This window comes from Cajanus cajan, chromosome 1, assembly GCF_000230855.2.
Source record: "Cajanus cajan strain Asha chromosome 1, NIPB_CcT2T_4, whole genome shotgun sequence".
Classification (NCBI taxonomy): domain Eukaryota; kingdom Viridiplantae; phylum Streptophyta; class Magnoliopsida; order Fabales; family Fabaceae; genus Cajanus; species Cajanus cajan.
Genome location: NC_138517.1, coordinates 83,596,330 through 83,623,794, shown reverse-complemented (window position 1 = coordinate 83,623,794; position 27,465 = coordinate 83,596,330). Strand labels below are relative to the sequence as shown.

Sequence of the window (27,465 nt, the reverse complement as noted above, 5' to 3'; positions counted from 1 at the left end):
AAGATGACAAGGATCAAAAGCTAAAGTACTCGATAATAGGGACTTAGATATCGTGTTATGATTTAATAGTTCTAGAGACTATTCTTCTTGCCACAAGAGCACAAAATAACTTCAACTTGATGCCAAGAAGGAATGACGTGCATCTCTTGAAAAGATGCTAATTCATAGGTGCAGTGCAGCATCTTCTGTGGTCTCCCCCTCACAAATATCTTTCTTCTACAAGGGTGTGGATTTTATCATGTGAGTTCATATTATCTTATCATATAAAATTTTGTACCTAGTTCTCTCTCTCTTCATATACATCGAATAGGTGGGGTATTTTCAAAATTTGTAAATGTCTATGAAAAAAGAAATAGGCACAATTTTTCCATATAATAAAATTTTGTGAAAATTTTATGTGAGAGGATATCCATTCCCCTCCTGCGAAGAAACCAATGAAGGTGGGTGGAAACAATGAAACAGACGTACATTAGGATAAAGGCTACATAGAGAAATCTCATAACCCAATTACTGCTGTAGTGATCCAATGTCCAACCAATGTCATTTTTTGGTCAATTATAACCAATGTTTTTAAACTCTTATGTCTATAAACCAGTCCAAAATATTGTCCATATCTCAAGCTGTTATGGTTTTTTTTTTCAGCTAAATGATATTATTCTAATTTTCTTGAGTTTCACCCTAACATAATTTTGTAATATTATTTGGAAATTGGTCGTGTTCTGTATACCTCGCAGATCATACATTCTAACGTTTTCTTTTCAGTGATTGGAAATACAACAATAATTTTTCATTTTACTAGTTGAAAAGAGTCGGCACGTATAATTATAAAGAAAGTTGTGCTATTTTGCACACAAATCTTTCCTACGATGTTTTTGGTATTTGAACAAGTCACAATAGTGATTCTTGTACAAGTATGTGCAAAATCATAATAAGAGATATCGCATTGCAAGAATATTTGTAGATACAATGCTTTCTCTTTTTATTTTACTTTATTTTTAACAATTTCTCTATTGAATTTATTTTACTTCTAATTAATGAGCATAGTAGCGGCCTTTATTTATGGATCTCCATTGAGATGGTCATGTTAAGCAAATGTTGAAACATTATCTCTTCTGAGCTAAACAATCACATAAAATACCACTGAGGAGCTTATCATGATGTTTAAAATAAATAAAAAAATAGAAACACAAACATAGCTTCGTGAATAAAACCAAAACAGAATGAGAAAAAAGAAAAAAAGAAGAAAAAAAAAACTGCAGTGAAAGAATTAACCTTGCCATTGAAAGCAACTTAATGTATCTGAACTCAACATGCATAATCTGAATGCATTATTCTTTGCAAGTGTCCCACAGACATTATTCAAAACACTCAATTCACTCAAGTAAGTAGATTATGTACGAGCAAAACGAACAGAAATACGCTTCTGGATGGGACTCCTGCAAGAAGGACAATCTTGCATACCTTGTTTCTCATGGAGCTCATTGCACGTTGTGCAAACAACCTGATGAGCACATGGGAGGAATACAACAGACATCTCCTCAGAAAGACACATCACACATTCTCTTTCCCGTTTTACACCCCCTCCTGTCAAAGAGTAGTCATTTAAATTTGTAACAAGGTCTGAAATAAGAGTGACATGCGATTCTTCCTGAACCGTGCCACTTTTCACATGCATATAGCTGCCATCGATACCCCTTCTCAATGCAGCAATTTTGGAAGAGTCAGTCTTTTGTCTTAGTTGTGCAATTTCTTTTTCAAGTTTCTGGATATCATCTCTGTACCTCTGCAGATTCTCCTCTGCTTTCAGTTTGATCATATCCTCCTTTGATTTCGCTGACTCCTCAATTTGTTCCCTTTCTTTTCTTATAGAACTGGCCTGTAAGAGGAGTTCTTCTTTTGCCTTTGCTGCCTGCTGCCACCTAACCTGTGATATTTTTTTCTTTATGATGAGAACAGACTTGGTAACAAAATCCATTTGGCATTTACACATTGAATATGATGGCATCTGCAGAATCTCACAGTTGATATATGTATCAAACTGTACTCTCATTTCAGTAAAACAGTATTTACATTTTTCTGATTCCGGTATCAATCCTTTAATTAAAAGACAAGTTTGTTATTACAAGATGAATAGAACCTTCAAAGTATTAATTAAACAAATTGAACAAGAACATAAAAGTTAAAAAAGATGATAAATCATCCATATACATTAATTCCTTGGCGAGGGAAGACGGTTCAGTTCTTGACCTTTAGAAGGTAAATTGTTAAAAAGAGGATATTACCTTGTTAGCTAACACTGTGGAAAAGGAAAAAACATTTTGATTCATTTAACATATTGGCACTACCCACCCATTCTACATGGAAACAACGTCAATGGTTAATCCATGAATATAAATGAATAACAAATAAAATTTCAATAAGTGTCGATCCAAATTTATTTCATTTAATTATGAACATAAAATGAGAATGTGAGAGTTTTTGAAATTTACATACAATTATTCCCTAACAACAACTTACTTTTTAGAGACAAGGCTTAAATATTGAATATAACATGAGAGCAAATTACAACCTAAGCCATATATAGCATAGATAAAAAAAAACAGCTAGAATAAGCTTGAAATAATATACCTCAACTTGCTCCCGATGCACTTTAGCTTGCTCCAATGCTTGCTGCAGTTGAGCCAATTTGTGTTTTTCAGCCATTAGCTCTTCCTGAAACAGGGATTTCTGCTTCTCCCATGATTGAAGCTTCATTTGGGTCATTTTTTCCCTGCTTGAGACCTCTTGACAGTTTGTGGCAGATTCTGTCGCATGTAACTTAGCATCCTCCATCTCTTTCCTCAGCACAGCATTTTCACCTTCAAGCTTCCGAACATCAGCATTAGTTCGTTCTACTTGCATACTTGCTTTAGACAAGGCATTTTCCATCTCAGAAATCTTTTTCATAGTGTTTTCTTCTAGAGATTGCTTCTCTTTTTTAAGACGTTCAACTTCATCCTTCTCTTGCCTTAGTGTCTTGAGCTCAGCCTTATCCTTACTTAGTCGACGAGCAGCTTGCATAACCTTCTGATTTGCCCATTCTGTCCATTCTTGAAGCTGATTTTGCAGCTCCCGAACCCTTGGAACCAGCTTCAAAATCATCTCATCCTTTCTATCTTGGGGTATCCACTGCCCCAGGGACTTGTCATAAGGTATCCCCAGACAACTACTATTTGATGCCTTGTTATTGAGGCAGACAGGTGTTATAGGAGACTTACTTTTTGAAGACAAAGAAAGAGAAAGATCAGTATCTGTGACCGATAATGCATTTGGGTTACCAATCGCTCGTATAGCATTTGCTTCATGTACTGGAGATAAAGTATCAGTTGACTGAGAATCCAAGCTAAATGCAATAGGAGTAGATGGACCATCATTAGATGATAAATCAGCATTCAAATTGTTTTGTGTCACGTCAACTCCCATTGCCTTACTTATATTTAAGGATGCACTCTTTAAGTTTATGGTATTTGATTCAGATACTGATTTGAGCTTTTTATCCAAGATTAATCCATTCAACCTTCCTCCTCTTGAAGAACCTTTAGACCCATATGTCCGATAACCTTTTTCCATGTGGAATGACTTTTGTCGAAGAATGTGGTCTCTCTTGGCATGACTGGAATGAACCTTTCTAACAGTCCCACACCTTTCTTCCACCGAAGGAGATTGAGATGTCCCAACAGCACTAGATGATTTATCAATAGATTCGCATCCAGAATTAGCACTTTCTTTCTCCGAGAGTCCAGCAAGAATTTGAGAATTTTTTGAGTTGTGCAAACAAGTATTTCCTGTCACAGAGGAAGATTTCTCAGATTGAGAACCTGAAGGGACTGATTTACAAGGACTTGGAAGACTCAATTCAGGACCTTTAGTTTCTAGTTTCGTTTGTGATTCAGTTTGGACAGAAGAGCAGCCATCAGCAATGCCATCACTACCTGAACTACTTAAAGGATCACCTTCCATTGCACAAGCATGTGTCACATTCATGTCACAGATTAGCAAACACCACATTGCATCCCCGGTACTGAAGAATGGCCTAACCTCTCGAAGAACGCAAACCAATTCAGCCAAAATATACTTTTCTAGCTGCACTAAATCTTCAAAATAGTGTTCTCGTGAAGGATCAATCTCTTGGCCGTTTCTAAGAAATGTTAATCCATTGTCAACTATATTAGACACAGTATCTTTACATCCATAACAGATGCCAGACCTTAAGATGGCCTTTGTAGCAACGTCTTCAGTGTAGCCACAAGCAACAAGCTTTTTAATAGCACTCTTGAAAATGGTGTGCAAATTTTCCAGGACAAGTTCTTCTAACTGGGCCTCAGTGAGATCACTCCAATCGGCATCATGATATTCATCTACTTCAAGTTCCTCCTTAGGTTGGCTAAGCCTGATGTCAGTTGAAGTTACAGAACTAGACAATCCAAGGTCAAGCTTCAACCCATCAGAATCAGAAGCACTAGCTTGCACATGACCTGCAGTTATTTCAAACTTTTCAGCAGAAAATTCATAGCTGAGACTCTCATTTTGAAGTGAAGGAATAATCTTATTTGGCTCCCCTAGCGGTGGATCAGCCCTGAATTTTCTCTTATTCCTACTTCCCTTTTCTTGTACAGAAACTGAAGGAGCCATTTGACTGCAACCACTGGTAACCAATGATGATGCCATTTATCTGCAAACCAAATTAACATGAAAGAAAAAAAATAAAAATATACGAATACACTCTCAAGTTTTATGACTTTATTTAGCATCATTCACAAACCTGCAAATTTTACTAAATCCAAATACAAGTTTCGTTAAGAAGGATAATGCCAAAATTAAAATTGATCGGCAAAATTCAGAATATTTTTTTCTAATACCATCGACCAAGGAAAAAGAAAAGAAGAAATAACTAACACTGAATTATAATGCCCTGCTTGGATTCAAGAAGAAAATCCATTACCTCTAAATCTCAGTATTGCAGCCAATAAGATATAACTCCCTGCAACGTTTACATAGAGAAAAACCAATAAACGAATAATCAAGCAAGGGAAAAAATAAATGAATAAATAAACTACCCAGAAACATGTGACCAGTATTCCATTCGTTGAGAACATACCCAGATGAAAAAGAGAGAAAAGTGAAAGTACCCAAAGACATATGAATACTCTAGACTCAGTCACAGATCAGAAGAGTGATCAAAGAAAATTATGTTTTGAATATCATAGCATAGGCTGCCACTGAACATAGAGAAGATCCCCAATAACCCAACAGATGTTGAAGAAAATCAGAATTATAATCGGTAACAGACGATCGAGACGTACCCGATTGAAGCAAAATTTGGAAAAATCAAAAGTAAGATGGATCTTAGAACATCTGAGAATCAGAACAAAAATCCACAATTTCTTTATTTATTTCTCCTTTTATTTTATTGTGCCGAGGCTGCAACAGCTTCAGGCCTTAAAAAGCCTTATGAGCATCGAATGTCTCTTTCTATAGTAATACTAACTAGGTTAGCACTATAGGCAAAATACAAGCATATTAAATACACAATTAATTTTTTAAATGATTAGAGTGTAAACCATAAATATTTTTTAAATATATACTTCGTAGAGGCTAAGTTGGTGTTATCTTGTGAGGCTCCAAATACTCATTATATCTACAGTGTTTTTTTATGGCTTTATGATAGAAATATTTGTTTATTCAAATTTCTTGTTTGAACATTTTAATCTTTTATTCAAATTTAATGTTTTAAATTTTACAATCGAGTCTTTTATCACATTTTAATGATTTAAATAAATTATTTTTTATTTTAAAAAAATAATAGAATGTTTAGTACATATTTGAGATAAAAAAATAATAATTTAAAAAACTTCATGAGTCAATAGTTTAACTAATAAATTTAAAAGATTTATAATGTAAACTTAAAATTTTAAAAAGATAAAATAAAGAATTAATTTTAAATTTTTTAATCATGATAATGATATAAAATATCATTTAACAAATATGATTTATTTTATATTTAAGGTTAAGATTCAAACTTTAGATAATTAATTAAAAAATACAAGTCACTATTATTTATGTCGATCAATGTAAATTAAGTTTATATACTTAATATAATATAAATTTTGAATAAAAAATTATTTTAAATTATATATATTTTTAATCCTTAAATTTTTGTTGATTTTTTATTTTAATATTTAAATAATTATTTTATTAATTGTAGTTCCTAAATTTTTATCGAATTTTATTTTTAATTCTTAAAATCTTCTTCTCATTAATATTTTAGTCCTTGACGTTAATTTTTTTTATAAAGATAAATTTTAGAAACTAAAATTAAATAAAATTTGTTTAAGGACTAAAAATATAAAATGTTAAAATTAAAGAATTAAAAATATATTTAATCCAAATATTTTTATGATTCAATTCATAATTTTTATAAAAATATAAACGTAGAAAAAGACTTTATTATAATAATAAATTATAAAATATTAAAAATAATATTACTTTTATAACTGATTTTGTTTTCAAATTCTTTGATTAGGAGTTGACAAGGCTTTTATCTCTTTATTCAGTTAATATTTAGTTAAATCAAATTAAGTGTTAAAAAAGGTATATTTTTAGAAAATATCTTAAAGAGTGAAAGAATATAATTGGGACCATTCTAAATATTTTATTCTTTTTACATTTGAGTCTAATTACTTTTTCACCTTTTCCTATCCCGTACTAACATATTATGCATAAAAAATAAAATAAAATACATTAATCAATGTTACCGATCGATATATAACACGGTGTTTTTTTTTTCTTTTTTAATATTTTATTAATTATTTTTAAAAAGAATAATTCATTATAATACATAAATATTGTAGATATTTTTTTACACAACAAATAATAATAATGACAAAATTTTTAATAACAAAAACATTTTAATACTGATAGTGTATGTAAAATAATATCTTTTGCTATATGTTAAAAAAAATAATAAATAAAAAACACTTCGTGTCTTTTAAATTTTTTTAAAAAAATATAAGTTGAATTGTAAAAGTCTAAACCTAATTCAGTCCGTTTATACACATATTATCAATTGAAAAAATATTATTCATTTATAATAAAAAATATTTTTATTAAAAATAATTACCATTGCATATATATTAAAAGTATCGATGAATAGTTACTTTCTTATTTTATAAAACCAGTACATATTTTCTCCATCTACCAAAAATAAATAAATTCAGGACATTTTTTTTTATTAAAAAAAAAAACTCATTTTTTTATCATTTTCAACAGAAAATGAACTTATTTAAAAAAAAATCAATATTTTATTGAGTAAACCTTCGTTAATCTCTATAAATATACAAAAGTTAAAGTATTTTTTGACTGCTAGACAAGGATTAAAGTTAAACACTTATTATTATTATTATTATTATTTTACATATTATAAATATCTTTTATGATTGAAAATCTTATTAATTATTTTTACTTTTTATTATTTTTTAAATTAAATATCAAATTTTTATTCCATTTTTTACTTATTTTTATTCACATGTTCCATTTTATCTATTTCACGTATATATGTATATTTTTTTTATCTATACTAATAGGTTTGATCAGTGTTTTAAAAACCGGACCGGTCATTGAACCGGTGAGAGTACTGGGTCAATGGGTCACTGGTTAGACCGGTGGGTCACCTATTAAACCGCATGACCCGGTTTCTATTAAAAAAAATTAAAAAAAATATTTGTTATACATATTTCATACCTATAAATTTCAAAAAAAAAAAAAATCACATCATACCTTAAAATAAACTCCACAAAAATTACAAACACATTTTAACATAATTTTATAATGTCATTCATGAGTTTTAAGCAAATAAAACAAGTTCTAAATATGAGTTTCAAACAAGTAAAAAACACACATAAGTTCCAAGCTAACTTGTAAGTTCAAATATATAACAAGTCACTTAACAAAGCTACAAATAATATTTAAACATAATTGAACTACAAGATTTAAACAAATCTATATAAACTATTTATGTCCAAGGAGTAAAAGTTGTGGTCACCACTCTTTCATCAAAAATCTCAAATCCTTCTCCAATAACTTCTTCAATATTGCTTTCATTTAAATTCATGTTTTCCATAGTATCATCTTGTGCTTGTACATCATCATCATCATCCTCATCCAAATTTAATTGATCTATGACAATAATTTAGAAATAAGTTAGTAATTACAAATTCAAATTTAGTGATAACAAATACAAAATAATGAAATAACAATATAAAAAAAATACCAATGTCACTTGAAATTGGTTGGATGGTCATATTTGCAAGGTCATTACGTAGTGCATCCACTTCCTCATTGGTTAAAAATGGTGGGGAATCCTCCATTACCCAATTAGAATGGTCATCAAGCGTTTCAAGATTAATAGGATCATAACTTTGATGTCTCTTTTTCCTAAGCACATGTAAATATGTAATGTATTTAAATCTAAGTACATGTATTTAGAAATAAAATGACACAAAAAAAGAAAGAAACATAATAATACCTATGTTGTAACCTCAAGTTGTAACGAACAAAAACTAGATCATTAAGCTTTTGATGCTCCAACCTATTTCTTTTCTTTGAATGAATATGCTCAAATACACTCCAATTGCGCTCACAACCCGAAGCACTACAAGTTTGGCTTAAAACACGAATAGCTAACTTTTGTAGATTTGGTGCACCACACCCATAAGATTCCCACCATTGATCTAGAATATTGCATGAAATAAATCAGTATATGTATTAAACTTAAATAAACATTAAGGATCACAAAGTCACAAGTTATGAAGTTACCTGGCATAACTGTATTTCTTTCATACAAAGCAGATTGCCTTCCAAAATCCAACTCAGCATCTTTGTATATTCTCATCTCAGTAGTCAATTTGTTTCGTAGTTCAGGATCTCCATGAGAATACTTTTCAATCACATCTAAAAGTCCAGATGTTGTGGAAAAATGTTGTTCAAATTCTTCATCATTAAATCTACAAGCTGGATTCAACCAATAACCAGCAGCATGAAGATTTCTACGAAGCTGTGAATCCCAACGGTTATCTATGATCTTCAAGTAAGGTTCCACTTTCATCTTATTTCTTCTAAACCTTCTCAATATCTCTTCTCTAGCTTTATGTATAGCTTGGTAAAGAAAACCCATGGCAGGTTTATCTTCACTATCAACAATACGCAACACACGTACAAGTGGTTCTGTGAGTTTTACTATATCAGCACATTTAGTCCAAAACCCAGAGTCTAAGACTTGTTCCACAAATTTCTTTGCTTTTGCTTCTTTGGCATAAGCTGAGCTTGTCCATTCCTTAGATGTTACCATGGCTCTTAGTGGATTTTTTTGAGCCAAAATACTTTGCAAAGCAATAAAATTAGTTGCAAACCGAGTTGGAGCAGGACGAAGTATTTCTCTTCCACCTGTGTGCTTTCTCATCAAATACAATGCATAACAATGATTGTAGACATATTTAGTAATATTTGAGGCATGTGACACAGCTATACTTACTTCCTCTAACTTTCCCATGTCTTGCAACATCAAATTAATGCAATGTGCTGCACAAGGAGACCAAAATAATTTAGGAAACTCTGCTTCCAATAACCTACCAGCGGCAACATAATTGGCAGCATTGTCTGTCACCATGTGAACAATGTTTTCTGGCCCAACATATAACACCACCTCTCTGAAAAGCTTATACAACATATCAGCAGTTTTAGAAGCATGAGAAGCATCAACAGATTTAAGAAAAATAGTTCCTTTAGGACAATAAACTAAAAAGTTGATCAAAGTTCGCCTACACCGATCAGTCCACCCATCCGCCATAAGAGTACAACCTGTTTTCTTCCAAATTAAACGATAATCTTCTACAAGCTTCTTTACATCATCAACCCACCTATTTAACAAATGACCACGAATAGTATGCATACTTGGAACCTTGTACCCTGGACTCATACTACATAAAGCATCAACCATAGGCTGAAAATATGCTGAATTAGCTGCATTGAATGGAACTGATGCATCAATGAACCATTTGGCAATAGCAAGGTCACATTTTTCTATCACTTCTTTGCTTTGCAACACACTTTTTAAGGTAGGTTGAGCTCCAGGAGTTGTTCTAGGCATAAAAAAGTTACCAATGCGGTTCTTGCCTTTTAAAAATGTTGATGTTGATTGTTCCACTTCTGGCACTTCACCTTCTTCAATAGGTGGGAAAGAGTAACTATCATTATTTTCTTCTTGAATTTTTCTTTTCTTGCTCTTGCATTCATCAATGTTTTGTTTCATCTGAAAACGAATATCTGCGGGAACCTTTTTACATTGTTCAACTTGACCTTTCTCACCAGCCAAGTGACTCTTAAACCTATTAATTCCACCTCCCCGAATAACTTTATCACAGTATATGCATAATATAATAGATTTTTCATTTTCCTTAAGCAATTTACAATGCCCCCAAGCTATATCAGTTTTCCCTCTAATATTCTTTTGGAAAGAGTTTTGAGTAGAACCCTCTTGTGATGATGGCGTTTCACCGGTTGTCATGCCTAATATCAAAATATCATTCAATAACAACCAACAAAAAAATTATTGTAAATTAAATCAACCAAAATCAATATAATAATGAGCAAATCAAAGAGTAGCTAACAATAACATAATGTTAAAAATAACCAAATTATAAATTCAAATAACAGTTAATTCTCCACATTGCCACTCACAGGATATTGATATATACTAAATATCAAAGCAGCTAGATTCATCAACATTTAACACCAAGATATACACAGAGTAGGGTCCTCTGCAGATTCAATGAGGAGTGAAAATGAAAAAAATTTGATATGAACGACCAGTGCTACTAGCTATATAACTATAATTTTTGGCAAATCAAAAATGGCGATTATGGAGATTATGGAGATTCGGTATTGGAAGCAGCGAGGACGTGATAGTGTGCAATATTTTAATTAAAAAATGCTACCAATATTTTAAACAATCAAAAACGGTTCCTTTCTATGACATCCTTCACGAAGGGATCTAGGCCCATCATCTGAAATCCCAACAATGGATCACAAACTATAATTCAATTGATACATATATATTCCCATTAATCACATAACTACACCATTTTCATTAATCTCTATTCAATTAAATTACTTGATTAAAGGAACATAAGATAACATAGATTTAATTGATTAAATTAGGATTCGCGTGTCTGAAATCAAATGAACCAAAAAAAAAGCGTAAATTTGGGAAATGGAAGAGGTGCCTGCAAGGGTGGTGACGGAATAGACAGAACCGTGAAGGCCACCGATGGCAGTGTAGCGATGCGGCAATGCGGTAGTGCGACGGTGCGGTGGTGCGACTATCGTGGTGCAGCGGTGCGGCGGTGCAGCTGTGGCAGTGCAGTGGTGCGGCGGTGCAGTTGTGGCAGTGCAGTGGTGCGTGCAGAGAAGCAACGTGCGACGAGCAGGATTTGTTTCTCAAAATCAATCTGAAAAAAATAAGCTTAGGGTTTCTAAAGGAGGAGGCAGCGTGCAACGAGCAGAGGCATTTTAAAAAACGACGTCGTTTAAATTTTTTTTTTTCAAAAAAACTGATGACCCGGTTTGGGTCATGACCCGCGAGTCGCTGGTTCAACCGGGTTTTTAACCGGGTCAAACCGAGTCATACCGAGTCAGCTGCATATCCGATCTGATCACTGGTTCGGCTCGGTCTAACCACCGGTTTCCGGTTCGACCGGTTCGACCGGCCGGGTCGAGCCGAGTTTTACAACACTGGGTTTGATGCACTTTCTTTTTCTATATTTTATTTAAAAAAATTAAAATTGTAATAATTCACCATAATTCTTATGTTAGGTGGCATAGTTACTTTCTTATTTTATTTTATGAGAATAAAGTATCAAATTATATTAGATTAATATAAAATTTTGTATATATGATTTAAGAGTAAAGAACTTTCAATCTAACAGTTAAATTTATAAAACTCACATTTAATATAAAGTTATTGAACAATGTAATACTTAATAAAAGTTACACTGGTGTCGTTTTAACCATCCTCAAATATATTTATATATATATATATATATATATATATATATATTGTTAATTATTAATTATTGTATTTTGTTATGATTAACTGAATTGATTTTAATAATTGTTTTAATTATTTTATATGTATAAGGATATGTATTATAAGGTTTTAAATTAAATGATGTATTTATTTTATTAAGTGAGGGAAGAGTTTTATAACTATGGTTAAGTAAGTTTAAACTCAGGATTAAGGGAAGAGAGATTAATGTTTTAAGTAAATAGTTTTCTAATCAGTTTTATGCTTTTTTCTTTTTACACATTTTCTCTTTTCACATATGCATACTACATTTAGAGCTCCAAGAACAAGAGTAAGAAAAGAACCATCCCAAAGTCGCTCATCAATCTTTTATGTCCAACAAGGTAAAAGGGAAAGTGAGAAACCTTGTTTTGGGTATGGGAATATATGTTGGGTAGTTGGATTGACCTTTAATCATGTCTCTGTTATATGTCTAAGTATGAGGGGTTTTTCCCAAATGTGTCTTTATCTTCTTTGTGTTTTCCTTGTATGTTATATTTGATATAAAATGTATTATACGTTGATAATTTTTGAAAATGGGCATGAAATGGTATGTTTTGGTGTTCTTGTAGGAACCCTAAATAGTTATCGTGTGAGTAGTTAATAGGAATATATAATTAGAATGTGAAATTGAGATTAAATTGGAGTAATTGATGGTATAATAGAGTAATGTTAAGTTTTAATCCTGATCTTTATAGATTGGTTTGAAGTTTTAGGGTTTTGAGTTTGTCATGTGCAATTTTTGCACTTCATTGCAGTGAATTACACCCCAGGATTGTAATTGGTACGCTTGTGTTGATAAGTCATGTGTTGAATCGCACTTGCACACCCGTGCAACCATCATAAATGATTGAATTAGCCTTTAGTGTCTTCATAAGAGTTGTAGCCTTAGATGTTAGCTTTCAAATATCATTGAAATCACCTAAAAAGGGGTCTATAACTTGGGCTATGATTAAATTAGTGAATGAAGGCTAGATTTAGGCTTAAACATTTCAATTTTGTATGTTTAAAAAATAATAGATAGCAAAATTAATTCTTGAGATAAACATAGAATATGAAGACGATTCTTTTAGATTTCTAAGAAAATTAAGATCAATTTGATAGCAAATATATAACTCTAGATAAGGTGTTTGGACCACACAATGTCTTAGAATATTAAGTTTTGAAAATGTAGTTTGTGAATGGTGATTATGATTAACTTTACCGTTTAAATGTTTGATCTTATGAATGACTCGAGGTATCTATATCAATGTTTATGAAAGATAGATAATGAGAGAAATTAATTGTTAATAAGTTATGATGCAAGTTGATTGCTAGCAATTTGAGGTATTGACATATAATTAGGATTAGACAATTTTATAATGATTTTATCTTGAGATGTATCGAAGGATGTTGTATAATTGTTGTGTTTAAATCACGAAAGTGTGTAATTAATATTGATTGCTAATATTTAATTAACATAATTGAATTGTTAATTGTTGTATTGAGAATAGTTGGTGATTATATGATATGAGGTCAATTAACAATGAAATGATGTGATAATGTGATATGATAAGACATGTGATTTGTGAATTAATGAGATCATGTGAATTGTTATGCATAGAGTCTATTGACTTGCATCATATGCATAAAAAGTGTTTTTAAGGATACGTTATGGAATATATGGTCGGTGAAAGCCCCATTGTGAAAAAACTCGGGGATATCCTTGAGAATAGTTTGGTTTGAAAGTTTCAGTCTCACCCTTTGCGTGCATGGGATATATCTAGTGCGACTCAACTATCCTAACCAAACTCTAGTAATATGTTTTTCTAGTGAGAGTACGTTAAGAGTGTGACCTAATATGTACTCCTAAACTACTTTATGTGTATTGCTAATGATAATGCACAAGTATAATGTATGTTTTTTTACTGGTGTCATATGCATGATAATATGTAATTTGTGTTTATTACATATACATCTTAATATTATGTGTTATTTAATTATTATGTCATAATCAAAACCCTAATCCCTCACATTTTATATTCATCGAATACGTCAATTTGGATTGGATTTATTTCCCTTAATCTTTAAGATTGCAATGTGTGAGATAATAGTAACTAAAAAGAATTTTTTTTTTGGTATTGAGTAACTAAAAAGAATGGCAGCTAGGTATGGTATCCATTTTTCATTCCCTCTCTATTCATGTGTGTCTGCGTAATCTATTATTGATTTCTAAAATTATGGTTGAATGTATATTGTTGGAATTGAGGGAGAATTTTACTTGGAAACCAAATAATTATGATTATTCGTGCACACAATTATATGCAAGGAAAACTATACTAGTTTCATATATATATATTAACTATACACAAGAATAAGTACTATATACAAAATGAACCCTAAATCGTCGGTTAAGAAATATATATATTTGAAAAATCATCTTATATCTGAAAAGTGGACAAGAGAAAGAAATTGATTAAAAAATATATTTGATAAAAAGAAAATAAGAGAAGAGAAATAAAAAAATGTGAGACTCATTTTTTTTCCTCATATATTTCATTCACATATTTATCTCTTTTACATTTCCTTATTTTTTTTAAAACAAAATATTTTTTCACTAATTTTCATTTATCTTTTCTATTTCTACTTCTAATATTTCTTAGGATTAAATATAATTTTTTAGTCTTTGAACTTTTGTAAATTTTTTATTTTTAGTTTCTAGACAACTTTTTTACTAACTTCGGTCCTAAATTTTTTTGTGGATTCTCATTTTTGAGTTTTTTTCTTCATTAACATTTTAGTTTTAAAGTCAAAATTTTTATTTATGAAGAAAATTTTCACAGATTATTATCAAATAAAACTTATTTAAAAATAATAAAAAAAAGTTGACAAAATTCTAACGACAAAAACATATTTAATCATATTTCTTATTTATTCATTTTTCTTTTCTACGGAATGCATCTAAATTCATATCATGAAAGCCGTAGAAGACTAGAAGTGCAATTAAAAAAAAAAGTGTGAACGCTAATTATTTATTTATTTATTTATTTATTGTTTTTGGTGTAAATGAACGCTAATGACATATTGTCGTTTAGTGAAGCGTCATTTTTGTCAATGCACTATTTAAAGAGGTTGTGAACCGGTTGCAGTTAAAATGGAGCACCTACCGGCGAACCAGACCGAAGCAAAACGATCGCCGCCGCCGCCGCCGCCGCCGCAAGTCCCTCACCAGAGCGACGTCGACGAGGATGACGAAAACGTTAATCAGCTGGATGAATGCTCTTCTCTCTATCGCTTGATGCAGGTTCTCCTCATCGCCTTTCTCATTTCCCCTCCCTAAAACCCTAAACCCTAGAGTTTTAGATTCATCGAACACCTCCATTCATTGAGGATATTTCTTTTTCTAATTTTCAGGATTGCGTTGCTCGATCAAACAGGAATTGGAAAGTGTGCCAGCCAGGTACTCTATCCATTTTTCACACTCTCTCTGTTCCTTTCTGTGTGTGCATCGTGTTCTCCATTTGAATGTCTGTATCGGTGGAATTCATGGAAATATAAGTTATTTTCTTCAGAAAGTTTACGTGTCATGTCATGATTGTAATTGAATTAACCCATTGCAGTTTTGCAACGAGATAAATAAATAATAACTGTTAACTATTGGTGAACTCTTGACAGAAGTACATGCTTTGAGGGAATGCTTTGAAAAGAGAAAGAACATGCAAGGAAAGTAGGAATTTGCTGAGATGGATTTTTTTTTCTTCTTCTAGTTGGCTGAGATTATACATTTTGTGCTTGTGATTCCTAGCTATACTTCGTGGTGCCACAATGATGTATAGACAACCCCCAGCCACCACCACCAAAAAGCATTTTTCAATTTTATGTGACTGAGATTGAACTTAGGGAAATGGGACATTTATATCATAGATTGATAGATATACAAAATAAGCAGTGTTCTCCTAGGTTAGAGCAATGACCTCCCTAACATGCTTTTACTACTTCTAAAATCATTTGGATTGTGTCTTGTCGTTTGGTGATAGTGTGCTATTTGAATGATAACTCGGAAAGTGCTCTGCAATTTGACACCATGATTTTGATCTAGTTACATATGTTTATTTTGCATGAGACTCTGTCACAAGTGAAATTATCATTTTACATGCGAGGCCATGGGTGTTTTTATTTGAATATAGCTGCAAATGTAACGAGGAGACTTGATAAAACAGCCTTATTATCTTCGTATTTTGAAGTATTCGAAACAAAAAGGATATGAACTCGTAGTAATAATTGATACTGCAATATAGTGGTATTAGGTATGGATTGGACTTGTGGGGCAGATTTTTATAGATACGCTCCTGATGCATCAAAAATATTTATGATGTGAAAAGGCGTTACAGACAAGGGTCCAATTGCCTACCACAGTTCAATTATTTCGCTATGTTATAATTTGTCTCTAGGAAAAAATGTAATTTATGATGACTAACTTGTAAATTATATAAGAGAGAAATAACAAACAAGCAACACCAACACATTTTCAAATATTCAGAGACACTGTTATAATGTTGAATTCATTGCATTTGGGAGAAATAATTAATGCATGAAACATCTAGATTGATTATTATAAAAAAGAATAAACGAAATAATATCTTTATTTTTTTTGTTGTTATAAAAAAGACGGGAGAGACTATAAACTCCAAACACAATAAAGAATTTGGTAGTGGTTGCATAAAATCCAATTAACTTTGCATACCTACGCCAGAATGCTCATGATTCGCTTTTGTACATGTCCTCAGATAACATGTTACATATCGCATGCTTTTGTATCTTTTAAATTGGAATGAAAAGAAAATTATTTGTAATTACTGGTGACGGAGTACATGTAAAATAAAATAAAAAGTTTAATTATTTATTTACTTTTTATAGTTGAACAAATTTTACCTTTAAGCAATTATACTTAAAAAAAATATCTATTTTAATTCTTATACAAGCACTTCAAATCCTCCTGTGGTTCTTGTTAAAAAAAATAATGATAATAACGTGGCGTTGATGAATTGTTGGCATGGTATGTATTAATCACTACATATAGACATTACTCATTTTAGTTCTTATATGAACAATTTCTTTTATATGTTGGTCCTTATCAACATGTTTCACCTTTCTACTTCCCTCTCTTTTTTCCTGCCTTTTCCTTTGTTTTTTTCTTCATCAACGCCTTCCACCCTTTATTTTACACATTCACCTTCTTTTAAATCTTCTTACATTAGATTGACAATAAATCTTAGTCAAGTTATAGAGTTGAAATATGTTTCTTTTTTTATTAAAACAAAGTAGCTTGCAACCAGTAATTAGTTAGCACCCTTAGAATGACAGGACTTGCACTATACCCATATTCACTTTCATAGAAATAATATGTGATACTTTGAAAGATAAAAGGGTGGAATGGGAAGATAACCTTAATACTATCAAGTTATCAACACACCGTTATTCAATAGACTTAAACTACAAATAATGTTATCCGATTATAACTATTCCTCTATATCCTTGATATCCAATAATAAGAATTAATTTTGAATCTTAACCACTAATGTCATATACAGTACAAAAAAGGAACACTAGTTAATATTGCGTTAGTTTAACAAAATTAGATTATCCACTAAAAATAACATAAAAGAGAAAATTCACTTTAATGACATTGATTTTTAAGTCGCGAAAACTATTTATTTCTATTTGTCAACTGAAAAATATTATTCATTTATACTAAATTTTTTTATTAAAAATAATTACCGATGCATATATATTAAAAGTATCGATGAATAATTACTTTCTTATTTTATTAAATCAGTACATGTTTTCTCCATCTACCAAAAATAAGTAAATTCAGGACATACTTAGTTTATTTATTTTAAGAAATAACTCAGTTTTTATCATCTTCTACATAAAGTACAGTTTCAAAAGTAAAATTTGCACTTATAAATGTTATTTGTGCAGCCTTTGATCTTTTAGCCTAAATGCTACCCTCTTTAGAAACTACTTTTTTCTTGAATTCGGATGAAGAACGAATTGAAAGTTGGAACAGCAATGGCAAAACAGGCATGCCAAATGCTTCTCGATATTCTTTTAATAAATAAAGTTTAAAGTTATTGTAATGGTCAAATTAGCTGTTAATCTAGTTGTTGGTATTTTCTCAACAAACAAAAATGTTGGTCAAATTAGTTGTTATTTAAACTAGTGGTTACTTAAACTAGCTGTTATTTAAATTAGTCATAGTGTTGTCTCTCTTTATATATTTGTTGCATGCAACATGATTTTTAAACCTCTCATTTGTGTAAACAAGTATCATCTTTTCAAACTCTTTTAAAACTTAAACTTTACAAGATTCCTTCAAATGGACTCCAACGATTCATCTTATGAAGATGAACTTGAGTGACAAATCATCGAAGATTTAATGAATGATGATTATGAAGAACAATACATGAGGTTGATAATAGAGAGACAAATGCAACAACAAACCACCATGCTTTCATCAAGTTCCGACCAATCTTTATCTACCTTAGAATGTCCAATAGTGACAAAAGCAACAAAGAGAAAGAGAAAATCAAAAACAAATGAAACATCTTCTGCATATATGTTGATTTAATTGCAAGGGATAAGGAACAAAAGTTAAAAATTTCAGCTATAGAAGATTTTGTCCATGTCAAGAATGAAAGGAACAAGCTGAAGGAGAAAACATTGAACATCAAGAAGAAAGAGTTTGAGTATCAGGTGAAGATTAAGGAAAAAGAGCTCAAGTACGAGGCGAAGATGAAAGAGAAAGAACTTGAGTACCAGGCAATTATAAAGATAAAGAGCCTTGAGTTTCAAATCCTCTTCAAGGATACATCAAGTATAACGATTACACAATTACCAGATCATGACAGGTTGAGTAGCAAAATAAGAGAAAAATATAGACATGTGTAATGATGTTAGTCAAAGTAGTAATTAGTTAATGTAATGATGTTGACTATGGTTAAAATTTTTATTTTATAAAAAAAGCATAAACTAATTTCCTAGTGAAACTAATTGTTGATCAAAATAGTCGCTATTCAAACTAATTGTTAGTCAAAATGGCACATGGAGCAAGCCCAATGGTTCTCAATCTTTAAGGGAAGCACTTTTTGATAAATAATTTTGGGGTGAATGTGTTTTTAGTTCATTTGTTCGATCCTCACAACCTTATGTGTTTATCGCATGCAATTGCGTCCTTCCCAGTTCTCACGCTTCCTCTCCACACCCTTGTCCTGTTTCTCACACTAAGTGGCATCATCTTAAGGGAGCTTTTAGAAAAACTCTAACAACACGTTGCCATGGTCACCTCAACACCAAAGCATTGGGCCTAACCTAGAATTGGACCTATTTTCTATAGAGCTTGTAGAGGCTTTTAGTGTAGTGCCATTGGATCTGAGGGCGTTTTTGTCAATGTGTGATTTGGAGGTTGCCTTTATTTTTTCATGAAGTCGTCTATGTGGAGTTTCCCTTTAGAAGCGTCATTGAAAAACGATTTTTGTAGCGGGGTTTGATAGAGTTAAAGTTAATTTTGTGAATGCAAACTTGAGTCGATCAAAACTTTATAAATTCAGATAAAACTAAATTAATTTAATTTTTTAAGCATAATATATAAATTTTAATATTATACGTAGTTAAATTATAAAATAAAAAATATACAATTACAATTAAAAAGTGTAACTAATATTTTTTGACAATAATATATTAAATATATTTATTCTTAAAATAAAGGCTTAATTATGTTTTTAGTCATTTAAATTTAGGTTTTTTTTTTGTCTTTCAAATTTAAAACGTATAATTGTAGTCCACAAAATAGTAAAAATTATTATTTTAATCTCTCAAATTTAAAATTTATCTTTCAAGTTATATAATTACCAGAAATATTGTTTAAGTCTCCCAATGCCACTAATAACATGACTAATAATGACAGATTGAGACAGTTAATTAGTATTAGTTAGAAGTGAGTAAGTATTTTCATGTTCGTGAGTCGACTCGCGAAGTCCATGACCCCACAATTAATGAGCCTATTTTAAAAAAATATGCATGATTATTGAAAAAAATATGATTTAATAAAATGTTTTTAAAAACAAGAATACTAATAAGGGAATTATGTGTGGCAAATTCAACAATAGCTGAATTTTATTTAACAGATTTATCATTGACATTTTAACATTGAAACTTAAATAATATTTTTTTTTTTTGTATTTTTGAACTAAAAATAGAAGTTTTAAATTTGTGAGACAAAATAAGTATAGAGACTAAAACAATATTTTTTTTTTAATTATAAAGACTAAAAAACACAAGTTTTAAATTTGAGAGATAAAAAAATATATAACAACATAAACTAGGAGGACTAAAAATATAATTAAATCTAAAAAAAACGAATTATTATATAATTAAATTTTCTCCAATGCAAAAATCCAAAAATATAAAGTATTAAGCATCCTATTCTTTTTTTTTATATACGTTAAAACTATAATGATGATATCACGATTCAAACTTAAAATCTTGAGTATGCTTTCAAAGTACAAAAGGTTATTTTTGCCCTTAAACAAAATAATAACAATATTACCAAATTAATTTGAATAAAATTAACTTTACAAATTTGATCTTATCAAAGGATGTGTTTGAGTGCATTAAAGCAATTTTAATACATTAAATATTATTTAGATAATTTTGATAAAAAATTGCTTTTAGACATATAATTATTAACACGGGTACGCAATGTTATTAAATTAATTATATAATGTTAAATTGTCTAGATACTTTTATTAATACGTATTTAAACGATTTTTCCTAACCACAATAGCAGCGAGAATAATCCTTAATAAAATATAATATCAATGCAAAAAGAAACTTGCTCTAAAATCGTCGTAAATGTTGGCACAAATTTCAAATCATGTTCACTTCATGGCCTCTAACAAGATTAAGTTCAAATAGCAAATCCAAACTAGTGGTAAGTCGTGTTATCTTTCTCATAGTTGACATACGCTTAGATTTTGGTAAAATTAATTATGATATATTTAACTTTAAATCATTAAATGTGATTGAGATGTGTTCAGATTAATCTCAATAATAATAGATTTTATATTAAAATATGTGTACCATGTGAAAAAAATATTTTTTTTCAATGTAACAGCTTTAAGATCTCATATGATTCATGCACAGGCAGCACAGACCTACAAAATCGTTACTAGATGAAACAGGGAAAGCCATGAAAAGACAAGAAGAAAATGATTTTATTGATTCAAAGTACAGCACTTGCTCAGTCGTTCAAGCTTATCTCCATTCGCCTAAGCTAGTTGTCTTTAAAACCACAATAAGATTACAAACAAGACAATCATTCAAAAGACACCTACAATAAAGTAAGGCATCATATTGAAGCAATAGCATTGCCGGGAACAAATTTGACAGAAACACTATTCACACAATGGCGTTCATCAGTTGGGGTCTTGAATCCCTCTCCTTTGAAAACATGACCCAAGTGCCCACCACAGGCTGCACAAGTTATCTCAGTCCTCCTCCCGTCTGGGTCAGGCTGAAAATCATAAGTTCCATCAATTCAATATTGTTTAAAGTTGTTTTTAGTGTCTCAAATATGAAATGAATTGAAATTGTTTTTTGACCTTCAAATTTAAAATGATTTTTTTAGTCTTGAAATTTGAAGAAAAAACAACTCAATCCTTTTCTTCTACCATACTCAAATGTAGTTATTGAATTTCTCATACAAAACTCATCTATTATAATTTGTCACACAAAAAACATCACAATAAACTTAATTGATGTTACATGGAAATGGAGAGACATGTGGGATTGAGTTAGTGAATTTGTCAAACAAAATTCATCTAGTATGATTTGTCACACAAAACCCAACTATTAATTAATGTCATCGTTACTTAACATCACAACAAACTTAGCTAATGTTACACAAGAATGGAGAGACGTGGGATTTTTATTTGGGTTTTCATGTGAAAATTTCAACCATTAAAATCTCATGCCTTCTATTTTTTATTATTTAAATTCTCTCTCTCTCTCTCTTTTTTATTTGAAGGGTTGAGATTTCGCTTAACAAAAATGTTGCATGATAGGATCTAAACCCAATGTTGCACAGGGATTTAGATCCTCTCATATGACATTTTTGTTCGAAATCTCAATCCCTAATTAAAAATAAAAAGGAATTAAAAAGCTAGGTGTGAGTTGTTGATGGTGGTAGGTGTGAGGGGATTCATTTCCTGTTGTTCGGCTCACAGCTCACTCAGTCTATCTTGGAGTTTGTTTAGATATAAGTTAGAAGCTTTTTAAGAGTTTTTCTACTAAAAATGAAAAGTATTTTCCAAGGAGAAACACTTAAAAGTGTTTTTAAGCTTGTATTTAAACAAACTCTTAGTCAATATTACTGGTGATCCTAAACAAACAAGTGTTTTTTAAATTGCAGAAACTAAAAATATCCATTTTAAATTTGAATAACTAAAATCGTTAAAGCCATCCAAACAATTCTAATTCCAGTTTCAAACCAAAAATGTTACAGACAAGGCAAAATGAGCATTCAATAACAAGTTTTCAAAAAACCACTCACGGATCGGTTGATGGCACCAGGAAAACCCTCAAAGAAAGCAGGCCAACCACAACCAGAATCAAATTTGGTGGAAGACTTGTAAAGAGGAGTTCCACAGCCAGCACAGTTGTAAACTCCTTCTTCAAAAAACTTGTTATATTCTCCTGTACCCTTCAATCTGCACATGTTCCCAGTGCATGCAAATTTACAATCCAACTCATGTAATTGTAAACCAATTTCATGGCTTGAAGGGCAAGTGTTTTATAAAATTGAACACTTTGCAAGCCAAAACAGCATGCAATCCAAATATGTATAAACATCTTATTCAAGGAAAGATAAATTAAATAGCACCTCTAATTTCCAATAAAACACTACCAACAAGAGAATGCATGGAACTAAATAAAAGCTGCACAAAACAGAGACGAATCTGCACGAGAGCAATCTCATCATTTACCCCCAAAAGTTCACCACCCAGTGATGCTGTGTCTAAAAAACTATCCACCTTTACACTTCGCACTTCTTAGAGACAGTGTGTGCATTTTTCACATTGAGGCAATCTAAAATCACATTCAAATACAAACAGATGTTATTTAAATAAACATTCACATGAATAATTTCAAGTTAAAGAATTGATTCGGGATCTAGAGTTAATTTTCAGTTAAAACAAGATTAACCAACTTTTGCAGTGAACCAAAAATTTGAAAACAAGCTTTACTACTAACTTAAATTTTATTATTAAGCCTTCACAATAAAAACAATTAAACATAAACGGCACTCCTATTATTTAAATTTTAAAATCAATTTCATTCAAAATAAATTTTATAGATTTCCATCCAAAAAATACACACTTGATCTTCCATCTTGATGAAGATTATCTTAAAATTCATACCCAAAAAGCTGAGCAACCCCTTCCCAAAAGAAAAAATGATGAGATGCAGGCAATGAAGCATATAGAGGGAAAAGAGAGTGTAATAAATAAGAATTGTGAATACAATAGAATGAGAAGATTGGGAATTTACTCAGTTCCTTTCTGGCGAAGGATCCGAAACTGGTCAGGAGAGAGAAGGAGCCTCCATTCCTCTTCTGTTTTATGAATCGGCGATGGTGCTGCCATTTTTCGGATGATCCACGACAGAATGGACAAAAACCGGTTATATAGTGCCCAGAAATATTAGATGCTAATCAACTTGGACGGAAAATTGGGTCTCCATTGGGACACGTCGCACGCTCATCAACTTCCTTTCTCACGCCTTATTCTAACTATTTCTGTACTCTAATTATAAAATAATAAAAACTTAAATATATTTTTTATTTCTTATATTTAAGATATATTTATTTTTGATTTTTAAAATTTAAAATTATTATTTTTAGTTCTGTAATTTTTAATCTTGTTTTAAGACGGTTATGTAATATCAACTAAATTTAATGTGATGTTTTCATTATCAGAGATATTAATAGATAAATTTTATACAATAATATTTGATAAATTTCTTAACAAAATTTGAATATAACGGTTAAAATAATATTTTTTTTATGAAATTATAAGGATTAAAAACAATAATTTTAAATTTATAAGACAAAAAATAAATTTATTCTAAATTTAAGAACTAAAAACATATTTAAGCCAATAATCAATGTTAGCACACACTTTTTTAAAACATGGTTAAAATTTAGTATATCTCATTCTTTATTTAAAAACTCTCTTTTTTATTTTGTAATTTTCCATGACTGTATTAGAGAATGTATTATTATCATTCCTCATAAAATAAATTAATAATTTGATTCTTGTTTAAATTAATTCATTTATTATATGAATTCAAGTTTGGATCTCTAACATTATCTTTAACATTTTTTTCTTGATATTTTTCTTATTAAATAAAAAATCATAAATTTTAATGAGTTTTATTGTTAATTAATGAAAGAGATTTATTAAATGATATGTGGCATTTCACTTAAGTCTAATGGTTATGCTCACTAATATAAAATAGTTTTAATTATGAATTAATTACAATTAGTATCATTTAATATTGCTATTGTAAAATAGTTTTATTATTATTCTTAATATTGACATGCAAAATATTTTTACCAATAATCTCAAATTTAAAATGTTTGTTTCTCATATAAAGAATAACATTACTAGGAACACATGGTGTTCCAATGATGTTTTTTTATATAGATTTCTTTTCAAATTATTCTCATGAAAGATAAGTGAGAAACTAACATTCTTAAGTTAAAATTAATGTTTTACTCACTAGTGCAAAAATTAGATTTAAAATCGGAATTTTAAGATCGGTTAAAAGGTAACCGATCTTAAAAGTGACGCAGTAATAATTTTGTAAATAATATGAAAACTTTTAAGATCGATTAAATTTTAACCGATCTTAAAGTACTTTTAAGATTGGTTATTTTATGACCGATTTTAAAAGTGCTACTTTTAAAATCGGTTATTTAAGAACCGATTTTAAAAGTGTTACTTTTAAAATTGGTTATTTAAGAACTGAATTTGTATATATACAAAATCGGTTCTTAAATAACCGATTTTAAAAGTATCGTCAGAAACCTTTTATCTTTCCCTCCATTCTCATTCTCTTTGATCTTTCCCTCCATTCCTTTTTTTACTCTCTCGTGCTCTCATCTAAAGTCTCCAACTTCTCATTTTCTTTGCAAGACTAGTATATCAAGGTAACATTCTCATGCTCTTCTCGTGTCTCTAGTTTCGTTGTTGGTTTATTCTGGTAAATTTCGAATTTAGGGTTCTACAATGAGAACGGCCGGTGAGGAGAACGACCAGTTCTGCAATGAGAACAGCCTGTTCTGCAAGGAGAATGGACTGTTTTGCATAGGTTTTAACTCATGACAAACTATGCTGGAACGACTCGTTCCAAACGACAGTTTTAGGTCTTTTTAACAACCTGAAACGGTCTATTCCAGTTTTATTTTTTTAGAAGCAAGGATTTTTAAGATCGATTATAAATAATTGATCTTAAAAGTTAGATTTTTAAAATCGGCTCTTTTAAAATCGGTAAAATCGGTTAGAGAACCGATTTTAAAAGTTAAAAATAACCGATTTTAAAAGTTTTTTTTTCTACTAGTGACTGTAATATTACGTTATGCAGTAAAAATATTTTATTATCAAGTAATATTCATAAATATTTTTAAAAATATTTACAACAAACTAACTAGATTTAATAAGTCACAAAATTTTTATGATTCTTGATTTTTAGGAGCCATGATTCTCATACATGAAAAAATTTTCCTACTACCAAACACCCTCTTAGAATTTATTGTTAATCGAATAAAATCAAACAATTAGAGAATGATTTCGGATTTAGAAAGATTTAATAAATAAAAAATTAAATAACTTAATTAACATCTTTAATTATCTTCGATGTAATGAAAACATGTTATAAGTATTTAAAAATTTAATTTAAGTTATTACAACTGGATATACATGTTGACAAAAACTTGTACCATTTTAGAGTGTTTGAATATATTATTATTTAATCACTTATAAGATATTGTCTCATTTGAAAAATAAAAATAATTACAAATTAAATCTAAAAAATAGTAATAATTTAAAAGTAACTAAATATTTAAAAAAACTATATAACACTAATATTTATAATAAAAAAACTTACTAATCACCATTTACCTAATTTTAATTTATAAAATAATTAAACTAACAATAAAATATGATAAATCAATTATATATATATATATATATATATATATATATATGTAACTAAGATTAAGTCAATTTCATATGTTATATAAAATCGTGATTAAAAAATTATTGTAAGAAAAAACGAAAACCTCTATAAGTAAGAAAAAATATATAAAACTAGTTATTAATGAAAAAATTTAAAAAAAATAAAGAGAAAAAATTAGAGGAAATGAGAAAATTAAATTAAGAGAAACAACAATTTTTTTTTGAGGAAGGAATGAAAACCTCTTTATGCTATAAAGAAAAGGAATAGTTGACTTTTAATGAAAGAATTAAAAGAAATTATGTTGATGACAAGATTTGAACACAGATATTTTTCTAAATTTTTGTATAAATTTATCAAAATAAACCTAAATATATTATGAACTATTTTCAAGATATTTTATAAATTTTATCAAACACTCTCATAAACATCAACAAGTATTTTTCTAAATTCTATCAAAGAAAATGTTTACCTAAACCTAAAACTTGAGCACAAATATCTTTTTCATTTGAGGAATATTTTCACGCACTTCTACGGCAAAGTATATAGGTAAGTGCCTCACCAGTGTATCATTTGAGGCAGTAAAATTATCGATAATAATAACGTTTATTATTTTTATTAAATATTTTTAAAATTATTTATATATACCAGTATTTATGTTTACAATTACAAAAATAGCCGTCAAAGTACCTTCCATTCATTTGTGGTTGAATTCAAGTAATTCACCATTTTTTTTTATCAAGGATCAATACACGGATGACTAACTTGTTGCAACAATTACAAACTATTTTGTTTTTATTAGAGTAATTTTTTGTACTTTGTTCAATTTGGTCACCAAACTCACTCTCGGGTTTCTTCGATATTTGTGTTAGAAGCATCACCATTGAAATTTACTCTTTTGCCCAAACCTTTCAACTCTATTTGTAGTAACATCACAATGTGAGTGATGAACTAGCCTTGCTGGTCGAGTAGTATTATCGGTGTTTGTTTGTGGTATTTGTGAGTCAAAATTGTTTTCATATCCTTCCAAA

General features: G+C 30.0%; 4 protein-coding genes across 9 annotated transcripts; 1 reads left to right on the top strand and 3 right to left on the bottom strand.

The window, feature by feature from the left end:
- Positions 1–1,254: 1,254 nt before the first annotated feature.
- LOC109815166 (RING/U-box superfamily protein) lies at positions 1,255–5,508 on the bottom strand. Of its 5 annotated transcripts, none has more exons than XM_020379812.3 (4): positions 5,343–5,504; positions 4,936–5,020; positions 2,629–4,711; positions 1,255–1,924 (listed from the first exon to the last, which is right to left on the bottom strand). In XM_020379812.3, exons 3-4 carry the CDS (start codon positions 4,705–4,707, stop codon positions 1,391–1,393), a joined length of 2,613 nt encoding a protein of 870 aa, XP_020235401.1. In that variant the 5' UTR covers positions 4,708–4,711; positions 4,936–5,020; positions 5,343–5,504; the 3' UTR covers positions 1,255–1,390. The 5 variants fall into 5 exon arrangements, with proteins under 5 accessions (XP_020235401.1, XP_020235397.1, XP_020235409.1 ...); XM_020379808.3 differs by having other exon boundaries at positions 4,982–5,020; XM_020379820.3 differs by lacking the exon at positions 5,343–5,504 and adding an exon at positions 5,138–5,325 and having other exon boundaries at positions 4,982–5,020.
- Positions 5,509–8,849: 3,341 nt separating this feature from the next.
- LOC145955910 (uncharacterized) lies at positions 8,850–10,600 on the bottom strand. Its single transcript, XM_083071362.1, has 2 exons — positions 8,907–10,600; positions 8,850–8,862 (listed from the first exon to the last, which is right to left on the bottom strand). The coding sequence occupies exons 1-2, from the start codon at positions 10,598–10,600 to the stop codon at positions 8,850–8,852; spliced, it is 1,707 nt and encodes a 568-aa protein (XP_082927488.1).
- A 4,613-nt stretch (positions 10,601–15,213) lies between these two features.
- LOC109793335 (Cox19-like CHCH family protein) lies at positions 15,214–19,185 on the top strand. 2 transcript variants are annotated; one of them, XM_029274517.2, is made up of 3 exons: positions 15,214–15,440; positions 15,551–15,596; positions 18,804–19,185. In XM_029274517.2, the coding sequence occupies exons 1-3, from the start codon at positions 15,291–15,293 to the stop codon at positions 19,085–19,087; spliced, it is 480 nt and encodes a 159-aa protein (XP_029130350.1). In that variant the 5' UTR covers positions 15,214–15,290; the 3' UTR covers positions 19,088–19,185. The 2 variants fall into 2 exon arrangements, with proteins under 2 accessions (XP_029130350.1, XP_020208395.1); XM_020352806.3 differs by lacking the exon at positions 18,804–19,185 and adding an exon at positions 15,812–16,234 and having other exon boundaries at positions 15,261–15,440.
- Positions 19,186–21,387: 2,202 nt separating this feature from the next.
- On the bottom strand, positions 21,388–23,941 carry LOC109789047 (peptide methionine sulfoxide reductase B5). Its single transcript, XM_020347912.3, has 3 exons — positions 23,747–23,941; positions 22,749–22,905; positions 21,388–21,710 (listed from the first exon to the last, which is right to left on the bottom strand). The coding sequence occupies exons 1-3, from the start codon at positions 23,839–23,841 to the stop codon at positions 21,546–21,548; spliced, it is 417 nt and encodes a 138-aa protein (XP_020203501.1). The 5' UTR covers positions 23,842–23,941; the 3' UTR covers positions 21,388–21,545.
- Between the last annotated feature and the right edge of the window lie 3,524 nt (positions 23,942–27,465).